The 20,860-nt window shown below is 39.8% G+C and overlaps 1 protein-coding gene across 5 annotated transcripts; it reads right to left on the minus strand.

Moving 5' to 3' along the window:
• Nucleotides 1–141: 141 nt before the first annotated feature.
• Nucleotides 142–20,603, minus strand: NBR1 (NBR1 autophagy cargo receptor). 5 transcript variants are annotated; one of them, XM_075775517.1, is made up of 21 exons: nucleotides 20,424–20,603; nucleotides 17,778–17,840; nucleotides 16,453–16,471; nucleotides 16,041–16,063; nucleotides 14,969–15,187; nucleotides 14,361–14,435; nucleotides 12,983–13,200; nucleotides 11,166–11,330; nucleotides 10,494–10,700; nucleotides 9,056–9,215; nucleotides 8,255–8,542; nucleotides 7,654–7,806; nucleotides 7,114–7,189; nucleotides 6,534–6,644; nucleotides 5,863–6,051; nucleotides 5,605–5,739; nucleotides 4,605–4,968; nucleotides 4,185–4,279; nucleotides 3,539–3,617; nucleotides 2,928–3,033; nucleotides 142–2,535 (listed from the first exon to the last, which is right to left on the minus strand). In XM_075775517.1, the coding sequence occupies exons 1-21, from the start codon at nucleotides 20,580–20,582 to the stop codon at nucleotides 2,362–2,364; spliced, it is 3,078 nt and encodes a 1,025-aa protein (XP_075631632.1). In that variant the 5' UTR covers nucleotides 20,583–20,603; the 3' UTR covers nucleotides 142–2,361. The 5 variants fall into 5 exon arrangements, with proteins under 5 accessions (XP_075631632.1, XP_075631633.1, XP_075631631.1 ...); XM_075775518.1 differs by having other exon boundaries at nucleotides 142–2,538; nucleotides 20,424–20,601; XM_075775516.1 differs by having other exon boundaries at nucleotides 142–2,538; nucleotides 20,310–20,600.
• Nucleotides 20,604–20,860: the final 257 nt, after the last annotated feature.

Raw genomic sequence — 20,860 nt, forward strand, 5'->3', positions numbered from 1 at the left:
GTGTGTGCAGGGGGGGCCCGGCCGCGGCCCTCACACCGCAGCTGGAAGGCAGCGGCCCACGGCAGCGGCGTGGGCACGGCCAGCGAGCGCTCCTGCCGCACACAGCCCCCCCCGCCTTGCAAAGAGTCCGAGGGAGAGCCAGAGGGATACAGAGCTTTATTGTACGGATGGAGAAGGGGGTCGTCCCCCCCCACCGCTGACGTTAAAGTGCTCACCCTAAGTAAGATACAGAGGTCATATCTGCACTATAGGATATATTACAAATGATACCATGCATCCATTAACAAAATATACAAAGCCAACAGAAATATATCTAACTTAAGTCTAAGCATACATTATCTAACTCCTAGTAAAAAGTAACCTAAAGAAAATAGCGTTTCATACTTCACATTTCAATCTGCAATGAAGTGTTCCTCCTCAAATGTCTTAGTGTTTTGTTAATTTATAGAACACATTAAGTATGAAGGTACACACAGAAAGAACATGTGTCCTGCTGGGGACTCCAGATCAAAGCAGACAACCACACTACGCTTAGAAATTTCACCAGCTACTGCACTTCATCCACATCCCTTCATCCTCCTCATTCTAGAGCAGGCAGGAGCCAGAAGGTACTCAAAACAGTGTGCATAAGTTAAGGTGGGGAAAAAACAGTAGTTTCATGTTACAGAAAGATCTTTATCTGGTCCACAGCAGACAGTTGTACTGGTGTACAGAGAGATGGGAAACACTGCAAAATAGTTCTACTGTATTTCAAAATAAACATTTAAGAGTATATCTTCCACAATCTATAAAAATAGGTTTAAAACAAAACTGGTATGATACATTTTTTTTTTCTTCAATTATTTTAACAGTATCTTATCTCTCAGGGTATTATGTCTTTTTTAAAAATTACTACTACTGATCACCTGGTCAGTCACAATACTGATACTGCTTCAGGTACATTGTGACAAAACAGGAATACCTTAGTTTGAAGCAGCAGTAATAAAATATTTTAGGATCAATGGTCTCTTACTGCAGCAAGGAAAAAAGTTTGCTTGAAAGCAAGAATGTAGCCAACACTGCTGTCACCTTCAGAGGGACCAAACTCTGAAAAGTTATCTATGGATACACCACTGCACAGCAGTCTATGTTGCTCGTTTCTCCTGATTCTTCAGAATGAAATCTCTCTCGGCACATTTAGAAGGGAATTCTTAGATTTCCAAACTAAATATGGGCATCTAAAGCAAAATCTTGTGAGAAAAGTGAATCCTACAGATGTGTGTATGGAAACATGGGAGCAGCTAGAACCATCACGGGAGACTGTACACTTAAAACTGTGTAAGTTAATGCAATTTTCAAACTATAATGTAAGTCACACAATCCCTACCTCAAGCACTCTTCCCATTCCTAAATATCACCAGAATTTGTACTCTAATTCAGGTCTAGGTTTCTACACATTCTTCAATTCTTCTACGTGATATCAACAGAATAAGAGGTTTGCACTATACAGAAAAAAAGACAGTGGTCAAATTAACATTTTCACAGAGAGCCTGTAAAGATTCTTAGAAAGGCCTTTCCTACCCTTTCACTAAATACATTATGCAGCCTATATTTATTTCCCTGTTAGAGATAATGTTTTGCACTATCATTACTACAGATGGTTCAATTGCTGCTGGTAAATTCATTCTCCTACTTCATTCTGCTGCAAGAAACAAATGACCTTCTTGGTATTCATCAGTTTAACAGTAGTTACACTTTCAGGCTTTAAAAGTTGTTTGATGGTTCAAGATGGCTTTCCTGTATGAGCAACCTTTTTCTTCTAAGAATCATTTGTAAGGTTTAAGTCTGTTACATTACTATCATGCATTGGACAAATCCATTACTAAATCATATCAGAAGAAACAACTTGCTAATTGTGGGCATCTCTTGTAAATTAGGCAAGACTACATTTTACAGCAGCATTGTACACTTGTCCCTATTCCAAAGCTTGTTAAAAGTCAACAAGTTTCCAGCTCCCTAAAAAGAAAAAATAAATCAAAAAAATCTTACACACAATAAAAGGGGAAGTTTCCACCTGGGTGGAAGTTTAAAGTAATTCTATAGGATTCCCTGATAAAAGGATTTGGTATGAAATTAGAGACTTAAAGACTACTCATTTAACTATGAGGTCCGAGTAACAGCTGAAATTCTGGTCTCCAATTCACAAGATGCTGTGACAAGCACTGTTTGACATTTCCACGAGAAAAAGTCAAAAGCTCAAAGAAAAGCCAAAGTTTTAGTCACACCTCCGAACAGAAAGCAGCTAAGGAGCAGCCTGCTCTTGCTGCAGTGTTTAATGGGAGTTTACTCAATGAAGACAATTCCTCCCTCCACCAGGAAAGTTCAGCATCTACCGCTGTACCAGTCACTGTTACTGATCTGAAGCAATTCAGTTACCACTTGAACCATATTATTGTTGTGTTTCTTCAGCAGTCGCAGGTTTAACTGCCTGTCACAGAACCCCATCTCATGCAGGCTGGATAGAAGAGTGGCAGTGTGCTCTTCTGTAGCTGCAGGCTGCTGAAAACAAAAGACAGTAAGATAAGCTATAAAAAGATAATTTATTTTTGCCATTGAAGCAGTGGTCCTGCATTACACTGGAATATAATTAAGGCACAGAGTCCCTTTTTTCCCCCACTATTAATCTATTCATATTCACTTTCACCATTCGCTTACAAAGGTGAATTACTACTCTTACATGACACTAGAGAGACGTGCTTCTATCCCCATGGTATGCATTTCCCTATCTGCTGGTGGAGCAGCATACTTCAAAGGGATACCATCAAGTTTAACATTTTACTGTCACATGAAGTCCTATATAGAATATTGATACATTTATAAAACGTAGACTTGTAATTTTAAGGTTGGCATTCTATGAAATTCACGTAGGATACAAGACAGACATTTACCTGTTCTATAACGGGTGGTCCAGCAAATAATGCTTTGTAGGCAGAAGCAGCAACAGACAAAGCTCCTTTAACTAGTTCTCCTGCGATGCTGCTTCCTTGAGGGTATCTGCAGAGAAGTCAGGTATTACTTTAGGGTCAGTACAGCCAAGTGTTTGTTTCACATGAAATGCAAGTCTCTCCCTGTTGATGTGCAAACTGAAATTTAGTTTTGTTGGAGAGAACAACCTACGATCCAAAGGAATCATTGCTGTTTGGGAATTGGGCTATCCGGGACGCTCTTCCCTTCTTTCTTGATACCTTCTATTAAATTGTGGTTTTATGCTAAAGCACATTAGTTTGCTTTTCCATAACATGGCTGTTTGTAAAGAATTAACTATTCTCACCCAGAAGCGTACATCTACACATGAAAGCTGTGCACTGTGCCCTGGTTTCAGCAGGGGTAGAGTTAATTTTTCTTCCTAGTAGCTGGTACAGTGCTGTGTTTTGGATTTACGATGAGAATAATGTTGGTAACATGCTAATATTTTAGTTGTTGCCAAGCAGTCAAGGACTCATGTAGCAGTTGTTAGTTTAAAACAGTATCTGTGAAGTCACAGCTTCAGCTTTATTACCTTGGGTATTCTGAGCACTTCTGTTTACTACTTAGAAATCCAGAAGATCCTGGTCCGTGACTGTCTTCACCACTGGGTTCTGGAATAGGAAGAAAAAAGTACCATATCGACACGGCCGGTTAACAAGAAGCTGAAGAGATACAACACGTACATAAATGGAAAGGAGTGGGACACAGTCCAAAATTAATACTTTCAAGTTTAATTATCCAGACACAAACTAGGTATACAGAATTCTCACTGCAGTCAAAATAATAAAAAAAGAAAGAATTTCAGAAGTTATTTGGCTGATTAGTGGGTGTTTACTTTAACATGACATGAACTGCTGTGTGAGCTCCCAGTGACTGTAACAACAGCTTAAATACATAGCTCATTAATTCCAGAGCGAGGTAATTTTCCAAATGTCAAACACTTCTGAGTACCCTCCTACCATTTCTAATGAATAGATGCTCTTAGCTGATCCACAAAGCCAATTATTTCTTTATTCAAATCTTCTATATAGTAACATTTCAACACCAGGAGAAAAAACAATCACTACTTGGTAGACTTCTGCTCTCCTCAAGAGTAACAAGACATCAAATCCAATACTAGGCGTAAGGAATAGGCAGTAACAACTGTGGATGCACCCTTCATTAAGTACTGTCAATACCTTCTCTTATTTGATTATGAGGAGTGGAAGAGATATGCTCTGAAGCTGGTATGTTTGATTCTTGCAAGATATGATTCTGAAGAGATGCAAGATTCCTGAGAACATAAGGGGGAGGGGGGAAAAAAATAATCACTTTTACTACTGTCATTCTGCATGTACACATGTAGGTTAAGTCTGAAGAAAAGAGTTTCACGTCTTCACATGCTCCCTTCTTTCCCTCTCTCACACTCATCTAATCACAGTAGGTACAGGCTTTATAAAGAAAGTTGCAGGATTTAGGACATTCACTCCAGCATGTGACAAAACTTTGGTTGCAACAATTTCTGTTTGGACACCGAACTTACACACAAGCAGCACAACACCCTGCAGACTCTACAGCAACACTAACACAACTGTTTTGTTCCTGTCTGAGAAGCCCACCTTTGTGTTTGGGGTAAGGTGTCCGCAATCTCTGGGGTTAGTGGTACTACAGCTAGTGTTTGTGAAGTTGTCAAAATATCGCTGACACTGGGGACCTGTGGCTGGCTTCCCCCTTCTGGATTCTCTGCTCCTGTTTCAGGTTCTCCTGTCTTTTCCAAACTGGGCTGAGAAAGAGCTGAGCTATACATAGACTCCCCTAAAGGACGACTGGTGTCAAAGCACTCAGGGAGAATAATGATATAATCCTCTGATGAAGCAGAGGAGCCTTGACTTTGAACATCATCTTTATCATCATCTTCCTCTTGATCAGAATTGCCGGTATCACTACAGAGGTTTGCTCTCTCATCAGACAGTGGAAGGTCCCCTAACAGGAAAAAAAAAGTATTAACAATTTTCCATTTTGTGTGGATAACAGCAAAGACAGTATTGTCCCAGACATAAAAGGAAGTATTCAGAAACAACTGTAAACCTTTGCTGCTGATATTAATGGTATAATTTTCTTCATCGGGGGGGGGGGGGGGGGGGGGGGGGGGCGGGGAGGGGAAGGATGGGGGTATAGTGTGAAAGAGTAACAGATCTCACTGTTAAGCCTATGCAGATACGCTACTGATATTAATGCTTATAATAAAAACGGGAATAAGAGCTCCACTGAGAACTTAAACATCACCTTTCAGCCCCTAAATTACATGCATCAACAAGGTCGAAGCACTGACCTCAAGCTACACATACAAAATACGGATGCACCAGCCATACTTAACATATGAGCACTTATTTGAATACCCCATTGGAACCTTTATGTCTCCATTTCACTTTTTTTAAAGCAGCTGCTAAACTAGCTGCTTGTTCAGAGTAATGACACCAATTTTCTGATGTAATAACGATTTTCTTGATCTAGTGAGGATCAATTTCCTAGAACAGTGTCAGATCTTTTTTACACTTGATTTTCTCTTTTTTTAGCCCTTATACAGCTGTATCGTAAATTCAAACCTATTTTACTTACCACAGTTGTTTTTATTCATTGCCTCTGACTGATGAATCTTTGCTTCCTTTTTGGAAGTGGAATTAGTTTTTATCCTAGGAGATTCTTCATTTATCACATTGCAACTGAAGGTGTCTTGCAATGTTTGTAAAGGGTCTAATAAAACAATCAGGAAAAACAATTAAAGCAGTATCACCACCTGCAGTGCAGGGCAATTTTTGGCCAATGTCTGACTGCAAAAAAGTAAAGCCACAGCAGCCAGCTGATGACAGTACTTACACTGGAGGATTTTCTTTCTTTGTGGGGGCTTATGGTCAGGCGCAGCATCCAGGGTTAAAGAGCGAATTACAGTTTCACAGACAAACTGAGTCCCACTCATATCTTCTTCTCCTTCCTCCTGGTTCAATGGGGGTTCAGCTTTCGCCTTCACTATGCAAGTATCTGCAGGAAAGCAGGCTTCCATCATCCCTTTGAACGGGAAACATAAAAAATTATTTCAATGCCATCACAAGGAAAAGTAAGCATAAGAAAAATTTTTTAGGCTAGCCAAGGCTAGTATTGACTCGATGTATTAATTCTTTTTAAAAACTGGAAGAATTTAGAATTCTTTCAAGTCAAATGTGAAAGTGATTGAGAAGCATGGGGGCCACACCTTGAGTGTTTAGGTATAATCTCATCTATAATGGGCAAACTTAATTCTCCCAACGATTCTAGCAGTTGCACAAATCAAGAAAAGCATTCGTATTTCTGAGTTCTACACATATTACACTCCAACCCCTACAAGCAGAGTAGCATCGGACTACAGGTTTATGAGCCAAACAACTGTGTGTTTTTCCACAGAAGGGAAAGACAGGAGTTAGAATTCTTTTAAAACATCAAGACTGCTAACAGCACAGAAGTGACAATATCTTCCTCCCCTCACCCCCAAGCTCCCCACCACTACTGCTTACCAGGCACTGGTTTAAATCCACTCCCCTCATTCTCCTCCTCTATCTGACCCAAACCAGGTTTCTCCAGCAAGGGGCTATCATGTGGCAAAGGGGACATGCATGGAGTCATGTCTGAAAAACAAAGGTAGTAAAGATAATTAGCATTAAAGGAGTAGGAACCTTCCTTCCTGCAGAAGGCAACCTTTTAAGAAGTTCTCTTTTTTTAAGGGATATTCTTCCAAGACTGAAGAAACTCAGTTATCTTACAAGATAATTTGGTGAAATAAACAACTAGCTTTGCATTACACTGGCACTGGCTGACCAAAGAAAATGGCTGCCTTCTTCAATGTCTGAAATCTTACAGTTTTGGGGACGTGAAGCTGAAAAGAAGCCAAGACTGAAAAATATAAAGGATACAAAGCACTATCAAATATCTCATCTAAGACTGCAGCAAGAATCAAAATGAAGAGACAGGAAAGCTGGAAAGACACTCTAGCCTGAAGAACAAATAAGCCTTTTGCACAAATAAGTTCAGTTTCTCACTGAGTAAACAGTTAACTCTGAATGCTACAGACAGCACACAATATGAGAAGAACCTTACCAACAGGAGTATTGTGTGGCACTCGCTCCAATTCCTGCACAATATTAATGTCCAATAGCTCAAAGGACAGCAAATCCTACAGAAAGAAACACCAGAGTTTTCATCAAATTCTGAAATGGAATCTCATGCTGTACTTCCCAGCATCAGATCCCCTTAACTTACAAATAAGTCTACTCCACTTTGTTCATTAGTCAGCATGAGAGAGGTCAGTTTTCCCATAAGGTATATACACATCATAGAATATGGTACACAAATTAGAGCAACAAGAGGCAAAGCTAACTACTTCCTCGTTAGGGGCCAGAAAAAGACTCGACTCGGTGAGTCTTTATTGAGAATCTTAGTCTGTCCTGCGTGTACCTTCCGTATAGTCACAGTCCCCCATACTAATTCAAGAAAACAGTTCTGCTATATAAAATGCAATATATTCTTCCTGAAAATACAGTGGCTATTTTGGAGCTTTTTATGCTTATGGATGCCTATATACTAGATATCAAACCTAAGGGGATTTGTTTTATCTCTACCTGAACTTTAGCACTTTACCTGTGCAGTGAGGAGATCAACAGATGGGATATAAAATTCTCTCTCACTTGGCAGATTTTTGATCTTTAAAGGAATAGTTGGCAGAGGTATTTCAGCCTGCTCCACAATTTCACCCATCAGTTGAGCACCTGCTTCTGCCTTTAAGGAAGCATCCTGCAAAACCCAAAAAAATAAAGTCCCAGAATCCCCTTAGGCCGGCAGCAAATAAAACAATTACAAGAAATGTAAAGCCTGAATATTGTGTATAAGAACACAAGTAACTTGAAAAGAGATTTAATTCAACTCGTTTTAGAGCCAAAAGGACAAGATCTAACAAAGAGATCTTGCAATGTTTCAGTTCAATCAAAGAACTAGACAAATAGCTGCAATAGACTGATACCTAATCCCACACCTGTCAAAAAGAATGACCATTTTAGAACTTACAAATGCAGTAAAAGTTGTCTTTCTTTTCTATTAAAAATAAAATTCAGAAGCAAACAACTAAAAGAATCCCCTGGAAATCAACATAGTTAGGGATACTATGCCATTGCACCGAACAATATTCATTATTCCATCTACTAGGCAATTCAGAACTGCCCCAAATACTGTATGAGTTACTTGCCTGTTTCATGCTGGAAGTGTTATCCTTCTGACAGGAGTCCGAATCCTTCCAATTGCTTTCTAGAGAGTCAGTAGCTGGGGAGGGATCCACAACAATACTGCACCAGATCCTGGGCCCAAACTGTTCCCCTCTGTGGGACAGTCTCCAGTGAGAGGTGTAAGTTCCTTCTATATTAGGAGCTACAAACTCAACTGAAACAGTTCCTACTTGTCCCGATGGAAGGGATGGCACTAACACATCTTTTTTTTCTGAAGATGCCAAGGTCAGATTTCCCCACATAAGTTTCAGCTGAAATATACAACAGAAAAAGAAAAGGTTTAACTTCACAAGCTTCTCTGTGAACTGTGGGCAGCAAGGAACACTTAAAAGTTCCTCTACTGAAAGGCCTAATGGATACTAGGCATGGAGAAGAGAGGCTGCTAGTAAACACTCTCACATTAGTCACTATCACCAAAGCAAGAAAATAACTCCATCTTTCAACATGAACTCAGTCATTCACAGAAAAAAAGGCTTTTTGAAGTCAGAAAAGCAATACAACACCTGTTGTAAACAAAGTTGAACTGTAACGTAACAGGACTGGAAGACATGTTCAGTGATGTTAATCTTGACTGCTTTCCTCCTATAGTTTGCAGTTGTAAAGTGTACCCGGACAGCTTATTGCCCCAGAATTCCCAGCTTGTGAATTAACAGGGCAAATGAAATCCTAAATGGGTTCTGATAGAGAATTCAGATTCCTAATGCATACAAGTATTATTTACAGAACTATTTTAGCGTGTAAAAGTAATAGCAAAGGAAAGATACCTTTGTGTCTGAGCTCCATTCCACATTGCCAGTATTTTTCATTCGCCAGTGTTTGATAAATTTTGTTCCTGGTTGCAAGTGAGTCCCATCTGGCAAATTCTCATCCACAAATACTGCACTTAGTGTTGGGACAACCGCTTGGAAGGGTTCGCTAGGACTCCTGGGAGTGTGGGGAGCAAACAAACAAATACACCAAAACTGAGGAAGTCATTCAGCTGCTATTTCACTGGCTAAAAATACAGGAGGCCATTTCACTTGTTTTCTTCTTTTATCTCCAGAAGTGTTTCAAGATTCTAACATTTTAGCTCCTGTTTTCATCTTAAGTCTAAACACCAGATAGCAGTTTGCTTTCCTTTACTTAAGGAAAAAAAGAAATAGAAAAACATCAAACCAAGATTGGCTTATTTGGAAGAATATTATTATAATTACAGAACTCAGGTTTAACAGAGAAAAACTCACTGTTCTTCACAACTATGCTATTCTGTTAGAGAATGAAGTTATTACCTTTATGATGTTGAATCAGAAAGATCATGCTATAGTCTAAGCACTAGTGTCTTTTTATTTGGCTTTACAAGCAATATTTTTCAGCAAGATAGCATAGTTTTTTCCTGAAAGGGGCTCAAAAATAGATTTAATCCAAATCTTTACTGTTAAGTTTGGACACACTGAGAGGGGACTGATGAAGCAGCTCATATGCATGCCAACTTTAACAGATATAAAAAAAAAAATTCGGATCTAAATTAGCATTGGTTTTGTTCCTGTAATGTGCGTGTTCAGCAAAAAGGAAGCAAAGATAGCTATTTTAAGCTCCCCACTGTAACTGATTAATGCTAATTTGACTTTTAAATACCCTAAATGGAAGAGATGAATAAAAGAAACTAGTACATTAGTTTACACTACATGTGCTTTGCACCTGTACATTCACAAAACCAAAGGGAACAGAAAATGCAAAGTAGTTGCCTGCAAAGACTGCTGTCCAGTGAGCCTCAGCCTAAGATCACATAAAAGAGGAAAAAAGAAAAAAGAACACTGACCATAAGCACATAGAATGTACTTGACTTTATGCAGCGACACTTAATATAGCAGGAAGATACAGACTTTTTTTAAAAGTGGCAGTAACATTGATTTATGCTGTATGCGCATGCATGCACATATATGTAATCCTAGGCATTCTCCTTCCTCCTAAATCTATCTTAAGTCTGTACGTTTCTGGTAATAACCATTAGTTGCTTTTCTTCTCTTACTCTCCTCCCAAGTAAAAACAATAAACACAATCCACCTTAAAAATTCCATTTAAACAAAATTCTCACAGGGTCCAATGACCAATAATACTTGAAATGCGCGATTTCATAACCTTCTTCCTGTTACTTTAACTCGGTCTCATCGCAAGAGGACAGACAGCACAACTAAGAAAGAGTCAGCTAACAACATCTCTTACAGGACAGTATTAGGTTGGAGACTCTCAGATTTCAGAGTAGGTGAGCCGCTAGTTTCCAATATGTGGACGGAGTTCCACAGATGAATTTTCCTGTGCAATTTTAGCTGCTTTTTGAGCTCTCTGACCTCTGCCTTTCGCTGTTTCTTCTCTGCTCGTAATCTTTGCTTTTCTGCCTTCAGAAATCTTTTGTCCATTTGTTTCTGGAGCCTGCGGAGAGAATAAGCCACCTTGTTACAATACATTAAACTGATTAGAATTTACCTTTAGCCAACAGAGTCTTAGTCTCAAAGGGAAACTTCAGGAAATGTCTCATGCTTCTAGACTGGGTACCAGATGATTTTAAAAGAGCATCTTCATAGTTGCTTGTGAAGATATTTGGAATGGACTCAGTGAAAGAGCAAACTTAAAGGCAGAAAAAGCAAGCTCTCAGTTGGCTATCCACCTATGACACAACATTCTGTCTCTTCTACTTTCTTATTAAAAACGCTGTAAGATTCATGACTTAGGCCATTTATAAGTATATAGCTATTTTTAGTGACTCACAATAAAGCTTGAGTACCATTTCCATTTCTTGTTATCTCTAAATCTAAAATAAAAGCTGAACATCAACCCCAATACAGGTGTTTCCATTTTGCTATCAGGATAATCTTGTCAGGTACTGACACCATTTACCTAACTTGCTCCAGAGTAGCAGGCAGGCGAGATGAAAACTCTGCAAGGCTGTAATTCTCAGCAGTACATAGTACAGGTCTTCGCAGCTTTAACAAGACGTGATTAGGATCATGTGCATATATTCCTGCTTCACACTGTTCACAGATATTGTAGGCTGGACAAACGCTGCAAAGAAAAGGCAGACTGTTACCAAGAGGCAGACAAAGAATTAATACACTAGAAAGACACTGAAGGATAATTAATCCTTACATTTCTGCAGAGAAACAACTCTATCATACTACCATTGTAAGCAGTGCTTGAGTGAGGCAGAGCTGGTTCTCTCACTTACACATCAATATTTGCAGCCATCTGGAATACCTAGATCAGTATCTCTCTTCCTGGCAAAGCTGCAACACAGTTCACACTTCCTGAATACACACTGAAAAAGCCCGATGCTTCCTTTAGCACAGGTCATTAACAATTGTTGCTATAAAGGATAAAACATTATACTGAAATACAATGCCAGAAACAGCATCATACTTTGCATCATAGAATGGTTTGGAAGGGACCTTAAAGATCGCTCCAGGGCTTCAGGGATCTGCTTGGATCCCTGAAGAAGACAAAGTTCGCTCTCCTGAAGTCCCGGGCAGTGAGCTTGTTGTGCACCCTCCTCCCTGCCCTAAGGATCTTGAACTCCACCACTTCATGGTCACTGCAGCCAAGGCTGCCCTTGAGCTTCACATTCCCCATGAGCCCCTCTTTGTTGGTGAGAACAAGGTCCAGCATGGCACCTCTCATTGCTGGCTCCTCTACCACCTGGAGAAGGACATTATCATCAACACATTCCAAGAACCACCTGGATTGCTTACACCCTGCTGTGTTGTCCCTCCAACAGATATCAGGGTGGTTGAGGTCCCCCATGAGGGCCAGGGCTTGTGAACCTGAGGCTGCTCCTATCTATTTACAGAGGGCCTCATCTGCTCAGTCCCCCTGGTCAGGTGGCCTGCAGCAGATCCCACTATTATGTCCCCTGCCCTCCCTTTAATCCCGACCCATAAGCTCTCTCAGTCAGCTCCTCATCCATCCCCAGGTGCACTCCATACACTCCTTATGAAAATATAGAGGATTACTTAGGAAAATACAGAGGATAAGTCAACTAAAGCATTCAGGGATGCAAAGGAGGAATAGGACTGGTAAAAACAACTCCTGCCAGCAAGAAAAAATAAACATCCAAAGAAAAACCCCTGTTGGCATTCCATTCACTGCTGCTGCCTAATCCTGAAATATTTACTTTTACAGCAATTGCCTCATTCAAATAAAAACAACCACTTTTGACACCTCACTTAAGATACTCATCAAAACCTATTTCATATTATTAAACTGACAACAGTAAAATCATTTAAAAAAAAGCATGATCTGCTTTAGTCTCATTTACTTTCAGAACTAAATAAAGGTGTGGTGGTTACAGACTGGTGGTTATTAAGTTTTGGGTTTTTTGTTACCTAAACTAAATGAAACATTTTCCTTTACAAATACTGCACGTTATATGCAAAAAAGGTAAAGAGTTTTTTGAGAATATAGCAAGTCTTAGAAAGTTCTCTCTCTTTGTTTTAACAATCATGTTCTCAAAATAGTATTAATCTTGCTCTTATGCAGATAAGGACTAGTCACCACAGCAGAGAACATAAGCTGTTTGCAAGACACATACCAGAGGTTCTGAAATGTACAGCATGCTGCAGATTAGATATCTGGACGTCTACAACACCGAGATGGTTTCTCAGACTCATCCACATGCCCTGCATGTTAGGTTTCCCACACTCTCATCATATTCTACCTACCTGCACTGGTAGCGAACTCCAACAATTCGGACCTGGCAGTTGCAGCAGGAGATCAGCCAGTCACACTGGTTGCTGTTCCCTGATCGGCTCTCTGAAGTTGGAGGTGCTGCTGTAATAGAGCTCTCAGAAAAATCTGGAGGCTGATTGTGATGAACAAGCTTCTCATATAGCTTCTGTTCCAGTTTCTCAACAGTTTCCTTAACTACTTGTTCCCTGAACTGGAAAAAAATTAGTCATGCATGAGACCCACCTATGCAGCTTCAAAAGTTGGATTATAGTGTCCCAATTCTCCCAATCCCTAAGTCCTAAAGCAGCTCAGAATCCACTTCCCATCCCCTCAGCACATTCCAGATGAAATTAAACAAGTATCACATTCCTCAAAGAGGATTTGTAGTTCAGAAAACACGAGCCCACGTGTCTTAACATGGCAAATTTAAAATCATATATTCATGTTTACAATATTGAGATTTTTCCATAACCTTGCACAAAGGGAAGGAAACTAATCTCTGAGACAATTAACACAACTTCCAACAAACCCCTCTGGAGTCTCTATCATTAACTACTGATTTTGTCCACCGGGGATGTTGTAAATACAACCATTAAGTTCCTCTATCTTTAACTTGTATAAAGAGGTGGAAAAGGAAGGGAGATGCTTAAAGAAAAACAAGCTTAAAGATAAACACATATACTATTGTACCACTGGACCTTTTAGTTTCAAGAACTCACTAGCTAATTGATTCTTAGCATTCGTATCTAACTGCTTCTCAGTGACATTTATTAGCTGTTCAAAACAAGTTAACACCCACATCTTATTAATCTATAGGTTATACTCATCGGCCTCCTGAAAGTATTTACTTGAACTGAACAATCAAGAAAAGCAAGGTCATCAAATGCTATGCTTCAAATCTCAGGAAACCCTAACTATTACCCTACAGAAACTGGTCAAACAAGAGTCTCCAACAGCAGCACCGTATTTCCTGCTCTCTCTCATTATGAGTGCCCAAAGTCCCTATGACTATCTGGAGTGCAACAAGGATTCTAGCATGGGAGCTACTTAAAACTACACTCAAAACAATTGACTGCATAAAGCAAACAATCCACTTTTGACAAAAAGTGTCATGTATCAAACTTTTTTTTTTTTAAAAGTAACACCTACATTGTACAGTCATAGTTAAACATCTTGTTTCCATTTATAACCACAAAAGCAAAATGATTAGATGCCTAAATGCCCTTTAAGATCCTGGTCACAAGTACTGAGAGCAAGTGTGATCAGATGTATAGAGTTAGGCATCACAGGTATCTTTTCCACCCACAACCTCTTATGTATTCCTAAGAATACTAAAATTCAGAAAGAAAAAAAACAACAACCCACACTTACTGTTTCCAAGTAGCTAGTAAACCATTCTGGAGGATTTTCATTTGTTCTTCCTGTTCTAGTGTGATTTAACTTTTGCTGGGGAAACAAACAAAACAAACACACCACAAAAATAAGTCACAAACCTTAAATACGCAAAGCTGCAAAAAATCCTCAATACAGCAAGTTCACCACTTTCTAATTGCTCTCCCCTCAAGTGTCTTTACAAAAAAAAATAAATTTCAAGTTATTTGGAAAACAATGGAAAAACAATGCAAGGAAGCCACTGACATTTTCCTGAAAGATTTCTGCCTTATGAACATTTGAGTGTAATTACACATCAAAGCCAAAGAAATCAAGTCACCCAGAAGTTACTAGATGGCAATCAGGGCTTCGTGAGACCAATTGCTTTATCAAAATACTTAAGAATGGTCAACACAAAAGAATCTGTATTTCTAAATGCAGCAGCAAAATATCCTCTTGAAGACATTCGAACATTTTTGGGAGCTTCAACGGGTGGAGGTAGCTGAAAAGGAAGACCAACTTCTGAACTCAAGAGTTTTTATGTATGGGTAAAGATGACGATAAAGTAAATTACACTTATGAATATATAATCCAGCTCTGCATCCTACCTGAATTGTCAGCTCCTTTTCATTTTCTAAGTCTTCCTCTAACCCCTGAGCTAGCATGGAGTAGTGTGAAAGAGGTTTCTTTTCATCTTTAAGAAGTGCCAACTTTTCTGTCATGTTTTTTTCATGTAGTTGCAAAGAAGAGGAACATGAAGTTTCTTTTGGAGAAGAGTTTTCTTCATACACATTCATCTGAAGCTGATTTCCTTGTTTAACTGCAATCTAAATAAACAAGACATACATACACCATATTTACTCCACCAAAATACAAAATCCTGTAAAAATACAGCACTACACTGGAGAGGTTGGGGAAAGACTAACACAAAAAAATTGAAACTGAGTGAAATGACAGTCTATTCTGCCTTTCTTAAAGGTTACCAATACGCTTATTAAAGAGTTTATTATAAGCAAAAGGTTAATTATGCAGACATTCTGCAGGATTTTTTCAATCTACAATAAAGCTGTTCATGTGAGCCAGTAAACAATAGAGATTCTGTGCAGTAACTTACAGTAAATTTTAATTTATGATTATTTTCACATTATTATCTGATTTGAAGTTCAGACCATAAGCAAAAAGTTCTGAAAGCATTAGTACTAGTATATATCAGTACAACTGAAATTTAAAGGAATGCAATTCTCATTTTGTCTAAGTAAAATTAACTGCCTATAAAGTAACAAAGCACTAATACCAATTAAAGTTTTATTGCCAGAGAATACAACATTAGAGTCTACGTGGCAAGATCTTTAAAAGGATCCCATTAAAGCCTGGTATTTCCAAACATGGGATTACTGTTTAAGTGTTAGAGAAAGCCAGTCATTTAACCAATGAATTGGCTGCTCAAGGCCCTGAACCACAACTGCTTATTCAACTGATTTACACGAATCAAGATTAGCCTGGACAAAAAAAAAAAAAAAAAAAAAAAATAGTAGTAAAACATTCAAGCTAGTGTCCAAAGCTAGAAAACTGATTTATTCTGATTTCCATGGGCCAGATAATGCTGTTTTTTTCCTCAGCTACACCAATTTTAATTGGAAAAGGATGAATATATTGAAAAAACTCAAAGAGAGGGTTTACCTTCAGAGCTTCTTCATATTCCTCTAAAGAAAAAGGGAAAGAAATGTGAATTTTCCCCATCTCAAACAATATATGTAAGTTTAACACACAGTACTTAGGGACACTTACATGAAGGAGTGTCTCCCATACCTTCTGTACATTCTTTTAAAATAGTGCTACTGAAGGAGGAAGTTGTATATACAGCAGCAAGCAAACATGTTCTCACAGCCTAGAGACTTAACATTCCATTAATTTAGTTATTTCCAATTTGTTCCTATGGATCGAAAGCTCCTTCCTTTTGGAAAAATTTGATGCCCAACCATACATAAAATCAAAAAAATCAAAAAGCAAGCATTCTCAACTGCTTCTCCAAAAACATGAACAACAGTTGGGGTCTCTTTACTGATTTCACTTCAGTAAAGTAGCAGCTCACCTTTGCTATTCACAGAGACCTGCAAAGAGAAATAATAGTGAGTAATAGCCACTGATATATTTTTGTGATTCTCTTAAAACTAACACGCTTTCAGAATAAACATACTTTTAGTCAGAGTTTCTAAAATACCACTCCTTCAGCTATTTGTTATTGCTGTCATGTTTAATCATTAATCAATGTTGTGGTGTTCTGGAGTAGACCTTTATTAGATTTGCACAATAAACAAGGTCTCTGGCACCTACTAGCACCCAGAACAAGTGTGGTCTCATCTACTGGAAGTGATACCAGTGCAAGCTGGGTTCGCTATACAAGTACACAGAGGTTGGACCTGGTTGCTTTTAATGCCCAACATGAAAGAACTGTTCTTTTGATTTAGATACAAGCCAAGCCCATCTTCTACAGGTGCTTATTTATCAATTTTGCACATAGAAGTTACTAATACAAGAAGATATTAAATAACTACAGCATTGCATGATTCTGAACAATGTTTACTCATTAGTATTTGAAAAAAGATCTTTAACAGAGGCATCCATATATTTATATAGATATAGGTTGGAAAATAAGGGGAAAGTCCTTCCCCAAAATGTTGCTGGAAGCATCTTGACATTTCCCCTTAGGGAAAAAAAAAACAAAACCACAGATCCCCATCTCTGCAGTTTAGTAGAGCTACAAACCAAGTAGCGGAACAGAGTCTGCAAAAGTTATGTTCTCTTTGAGAGCTCATTCTACACTAAATCTCTGGATAAACAGAAAGAATATGAGTAGGTGACGTTATACCAAGCAGGAAGTTACTCAACAAGGACAACTAGAAGTAACCAATTTGTTTTTTGAGTCACTAATCTGCTTGGAGATTATAGCATTTGCATAAAACACGCAGAGGATTTGAGCACACCAGATCACTGAAGTAAACATATGCTAATGACAGGGGACCTACATTCTTCAGAGGAAGGAGTGTAGATTGAAGCGACAGGGCTTTACCATGACTACAAACACAAATAGCTACAACTACCTTAATCCTGATAAAATGAAAAATAAGAAAGTCCCTCAACAGAAGCATCCCTCCCTCAGAGCACGTAGAACCATGAACTCTTTCTATGAGGTAAGACAGACAGTAGCTTCTAAAAAAAATTTTTAAAATAAGTGTGCTACATTAAGAGTGAAACCACAAGACTAATAGCTATTTTCTTATCAGAGGGGCAAAAACATCACCTCTGATCCACATAACAGACAGTCCTGAAGGACCCACTACAAATTATTAAGAGACAGAAAGGTTCACACCAGTTATATTTTGGTAGATCTGTTCGGGGGGTGGGGGGGTGTTTTACCTCATCATTATCCTCATCAATGTATTTGATCTGAATGTTGTCCAGGTCAAATGAAACTTTAACCTGTAAGGAGAAAGAATAGAAAACCACAATGAGAAAGGACTACAGATGTTTTCAGTTAAATCATGATTACTGATAGGGAAAAGTGTTTTAACCCTTCCACTCCTCCCTTCAGTTTTCTCAGGTGAAATAAAAATCCATTTACAAAATCCATTCTTCTGGAGTTGCACAACTCTCCCCAGTGCCTTGCCTCCAACCTTTACTAACTTTCTGTAATGAAAAGAAAAAAACAATTTCTTTCATGTTTCATCTTCCCTAGTTAATGTTTACACCAAAATAAACAATAATAACCTTTTCATTATAACAGGACTAGTTCAGGATTAATGAACTCCATCACGGTGAACACTGCAATATACAAAAGCTAAAGCCCACAAGCACCAAATGCTAACTTTTAAATTAAAAAGCACGAGGAAAACAGCTCATACAGTTTTTTTTCCACAGTCTTTTTTCCACAAACATATTTGTGTTTTCGGAAACTAGGATTAATTCAAGTACTAAAGAGAGCAAAGTATTTCATTCTACTACTCACTGGCTGATGCACTGTATATCTGAACATATCAATCCAATATAGAGATCAGAATTAAGAAAATAAAGCTGAGCAGCTATTTTGTAATTTGCATTAATAGGGCAAAACAAACAGCATCAAACGAACCATCAACGAAGGCAGTTATTTCCCCCTGTTGAATAAGAGTCTTTGAGGCTCATGTGCATTTTTGTATCACCTACCTACACAAGCTGTATTTTTCTCGACAGAAACTCTCCCTGAAAAACTGCTATACTCGAGACATTCTGCTAGCCTGGACCTAACAGGACACCACCAGCAGCCTTAGAAGACAGCAGATGGCTGGGACTTACATAGCACCACAAGAACACAATGACAGAGCTACATATATTCTGCAACGAATATACTACAGACACGTCCTTCCAGTGATATAGAATTAATTTTGGGAGTGCAGTGAGAGAACCAGGCTTGTTAGGAACAAACTGTGGTCTGTATCTACATTGTCTAGTACCACAGACTGTTCCCCTACAACTCAAGCTAGAACCAGAGATCGGGTTATCCCTCCCAGACACCTTTAATAATACATTAAAACATAGGAAAGACACAGTTTAACTGATACTACCTTGAAACAGTAATTCACACATGGTGCAGAGACACCCAGTGGTACTACCTCAGTTAGAGAAACACTGTAATAGAACACCACACCCTCACTCTTGGACTACTTAAGATTAAGGGCAACACCATGCTTACACAGCAATCTGCTTCCAGCTTTGATGCAAGTAGGATTCTGACTAGCTCAGACATTCCTGCTAGGTCTATTTGCCACCAAGTATTTTAAGCCTGAACTAGTGCCTCTTCTAGAAGACTGAAGTACAATGAGTGAAGATGATGCAGTTCAAACTTTGAATTTCAGTAATTCACAATGCAAGAACCTCCAACAAGGTACACTGGAATATGTTGGTTAAAAAAAAAAACCCTGAAAGAAAGAAAATAAAATACTGGCAAGATCTCTTTAAACTGAAGGAGGGTAGATATTAGGAAAAATTCTTCACTGTGAGGGTGGTGAGGCCCTGGAGCATGTCAGAGAAGCTGTGGCTGCCCCATCCCTGGCAGTGTTCAAGGCCAGGTTGGATGGGGCTTTGGGCAACCTGGGCTAGTGGGGAGTGTCCCTGCTCATGGCAGAGGGTTGGAACTAGATCGGCTTTAAGGTCCCTTCCAACCCAAACCATTCCATGGTTTTATGATCTCTTAAGATGCAACTCTGAGTATGCTAAAAAAAACAAAACAGAACAGTTGCTACAGAATAAAATTGCTGCAACTTCATCATAACCAAGAGAATCCTTTCTACACAATTTCAACCTCAGTCAACGCAGGAATTTTCACTAAATAGCACTGGAAATAAAGATCCAAACAAAAACTCTTCAATATACCAAGAGCATGATATACAAACTGTCATAAGCAACTATCTATGCACGCACAACCTACTAACAAAACCAGTTATATCCAAACTAGCACACAAAAGGCACCAGGAAGAAACCAAAAATTTATGTCAGTGATTCATTACCCCAGAGAGCAAAGATAAGTCTTCAGGAAAGTGTTCTATAAGCAACTGAAGGGTGTTACTTCATCATATCTACGTGAATGAGTAAAAGGAGATAAGAGGAACAGACTGTACTTTACAGGGGTACAGTGCCAAAAGCAAGTATCCATAACTGTGGAAAAGAGCAAAGCACGTAGCTCTAAGGCCACCTGCTCACACAGTAAAACAAGCTTTGTCCAAAACAGGCTTTTCACGCCAGTCTAAAAATATAACAGGAGTAAAAGTTACTGTCAGCGCTACAAGAAAAGCTGAGGCCGCAGCAGAAGAAAACACCAGCTCTAACAGCCTGCGAAATGAGGGACACGGCTTATGAAGCTGAGGGAAACGATGCTGGGCCCTCGGAGAGGCGCTTCCACTCCCAGCACCTCACCGAGACGGCTCCCCACGGCTGCGGCCCCGCGGCTCCGGCAGCACTGCCCCGCGGCGGGCCCTCCGCTCTGCCTCCCGCGGCGAGGCGGGACGGGACGGGACGGGCAGCGCTCACCATGGCCTCCACATCCGCCCACGTCGTGTGCGCCGAGTCTGACACCAGGAAGCTCTGGGTGTCCCCACGGCAGGTGACGCGGAGGTTCACCGGCGGCTCCATGCCGCGCTCCCGAGCAGGCAAGGGACGGCCTGTCAAGCAGCCCGACGATCCTAACATGGCGGACCGAGCGAGGCCAGCCCCCCCGCCCTCCAAGCGATACTATTGGCAGTTCCGCCTGCCACTCAACCTCCTCATCGCCCTGGTTGGCCGGCGGGGGCGTGGCCAGATGCTGTGGGACAACAACAATAAACATAGCTAGGGAAGCACGCAGGGGGCGGGGCGCAGACACGCACTTCCGAGCTGTGCTGCAACTCCCATAATACACCGCGCCGGCCCCAGCGCACTCAGATAAAATACGTGTGGCCGAATCACGTGGCAGTGGCAGAGCCAATCAG

Source organism: Balearica regulorum, chromosome 24, assembly GCF_011004875.1.
Source record: "Balearica regulorum gibbericeps isolate bBalReg1 chromosome 24, bBalReg1.pri, whole genome shotgun sequence".
NCBI classification, from domain to species: domain Eukaryota; kingdom Metazoa; phylum Chordata; class Aves; order Gruiformes; family Gruidae; genus Balearica; species Balearica regulorum.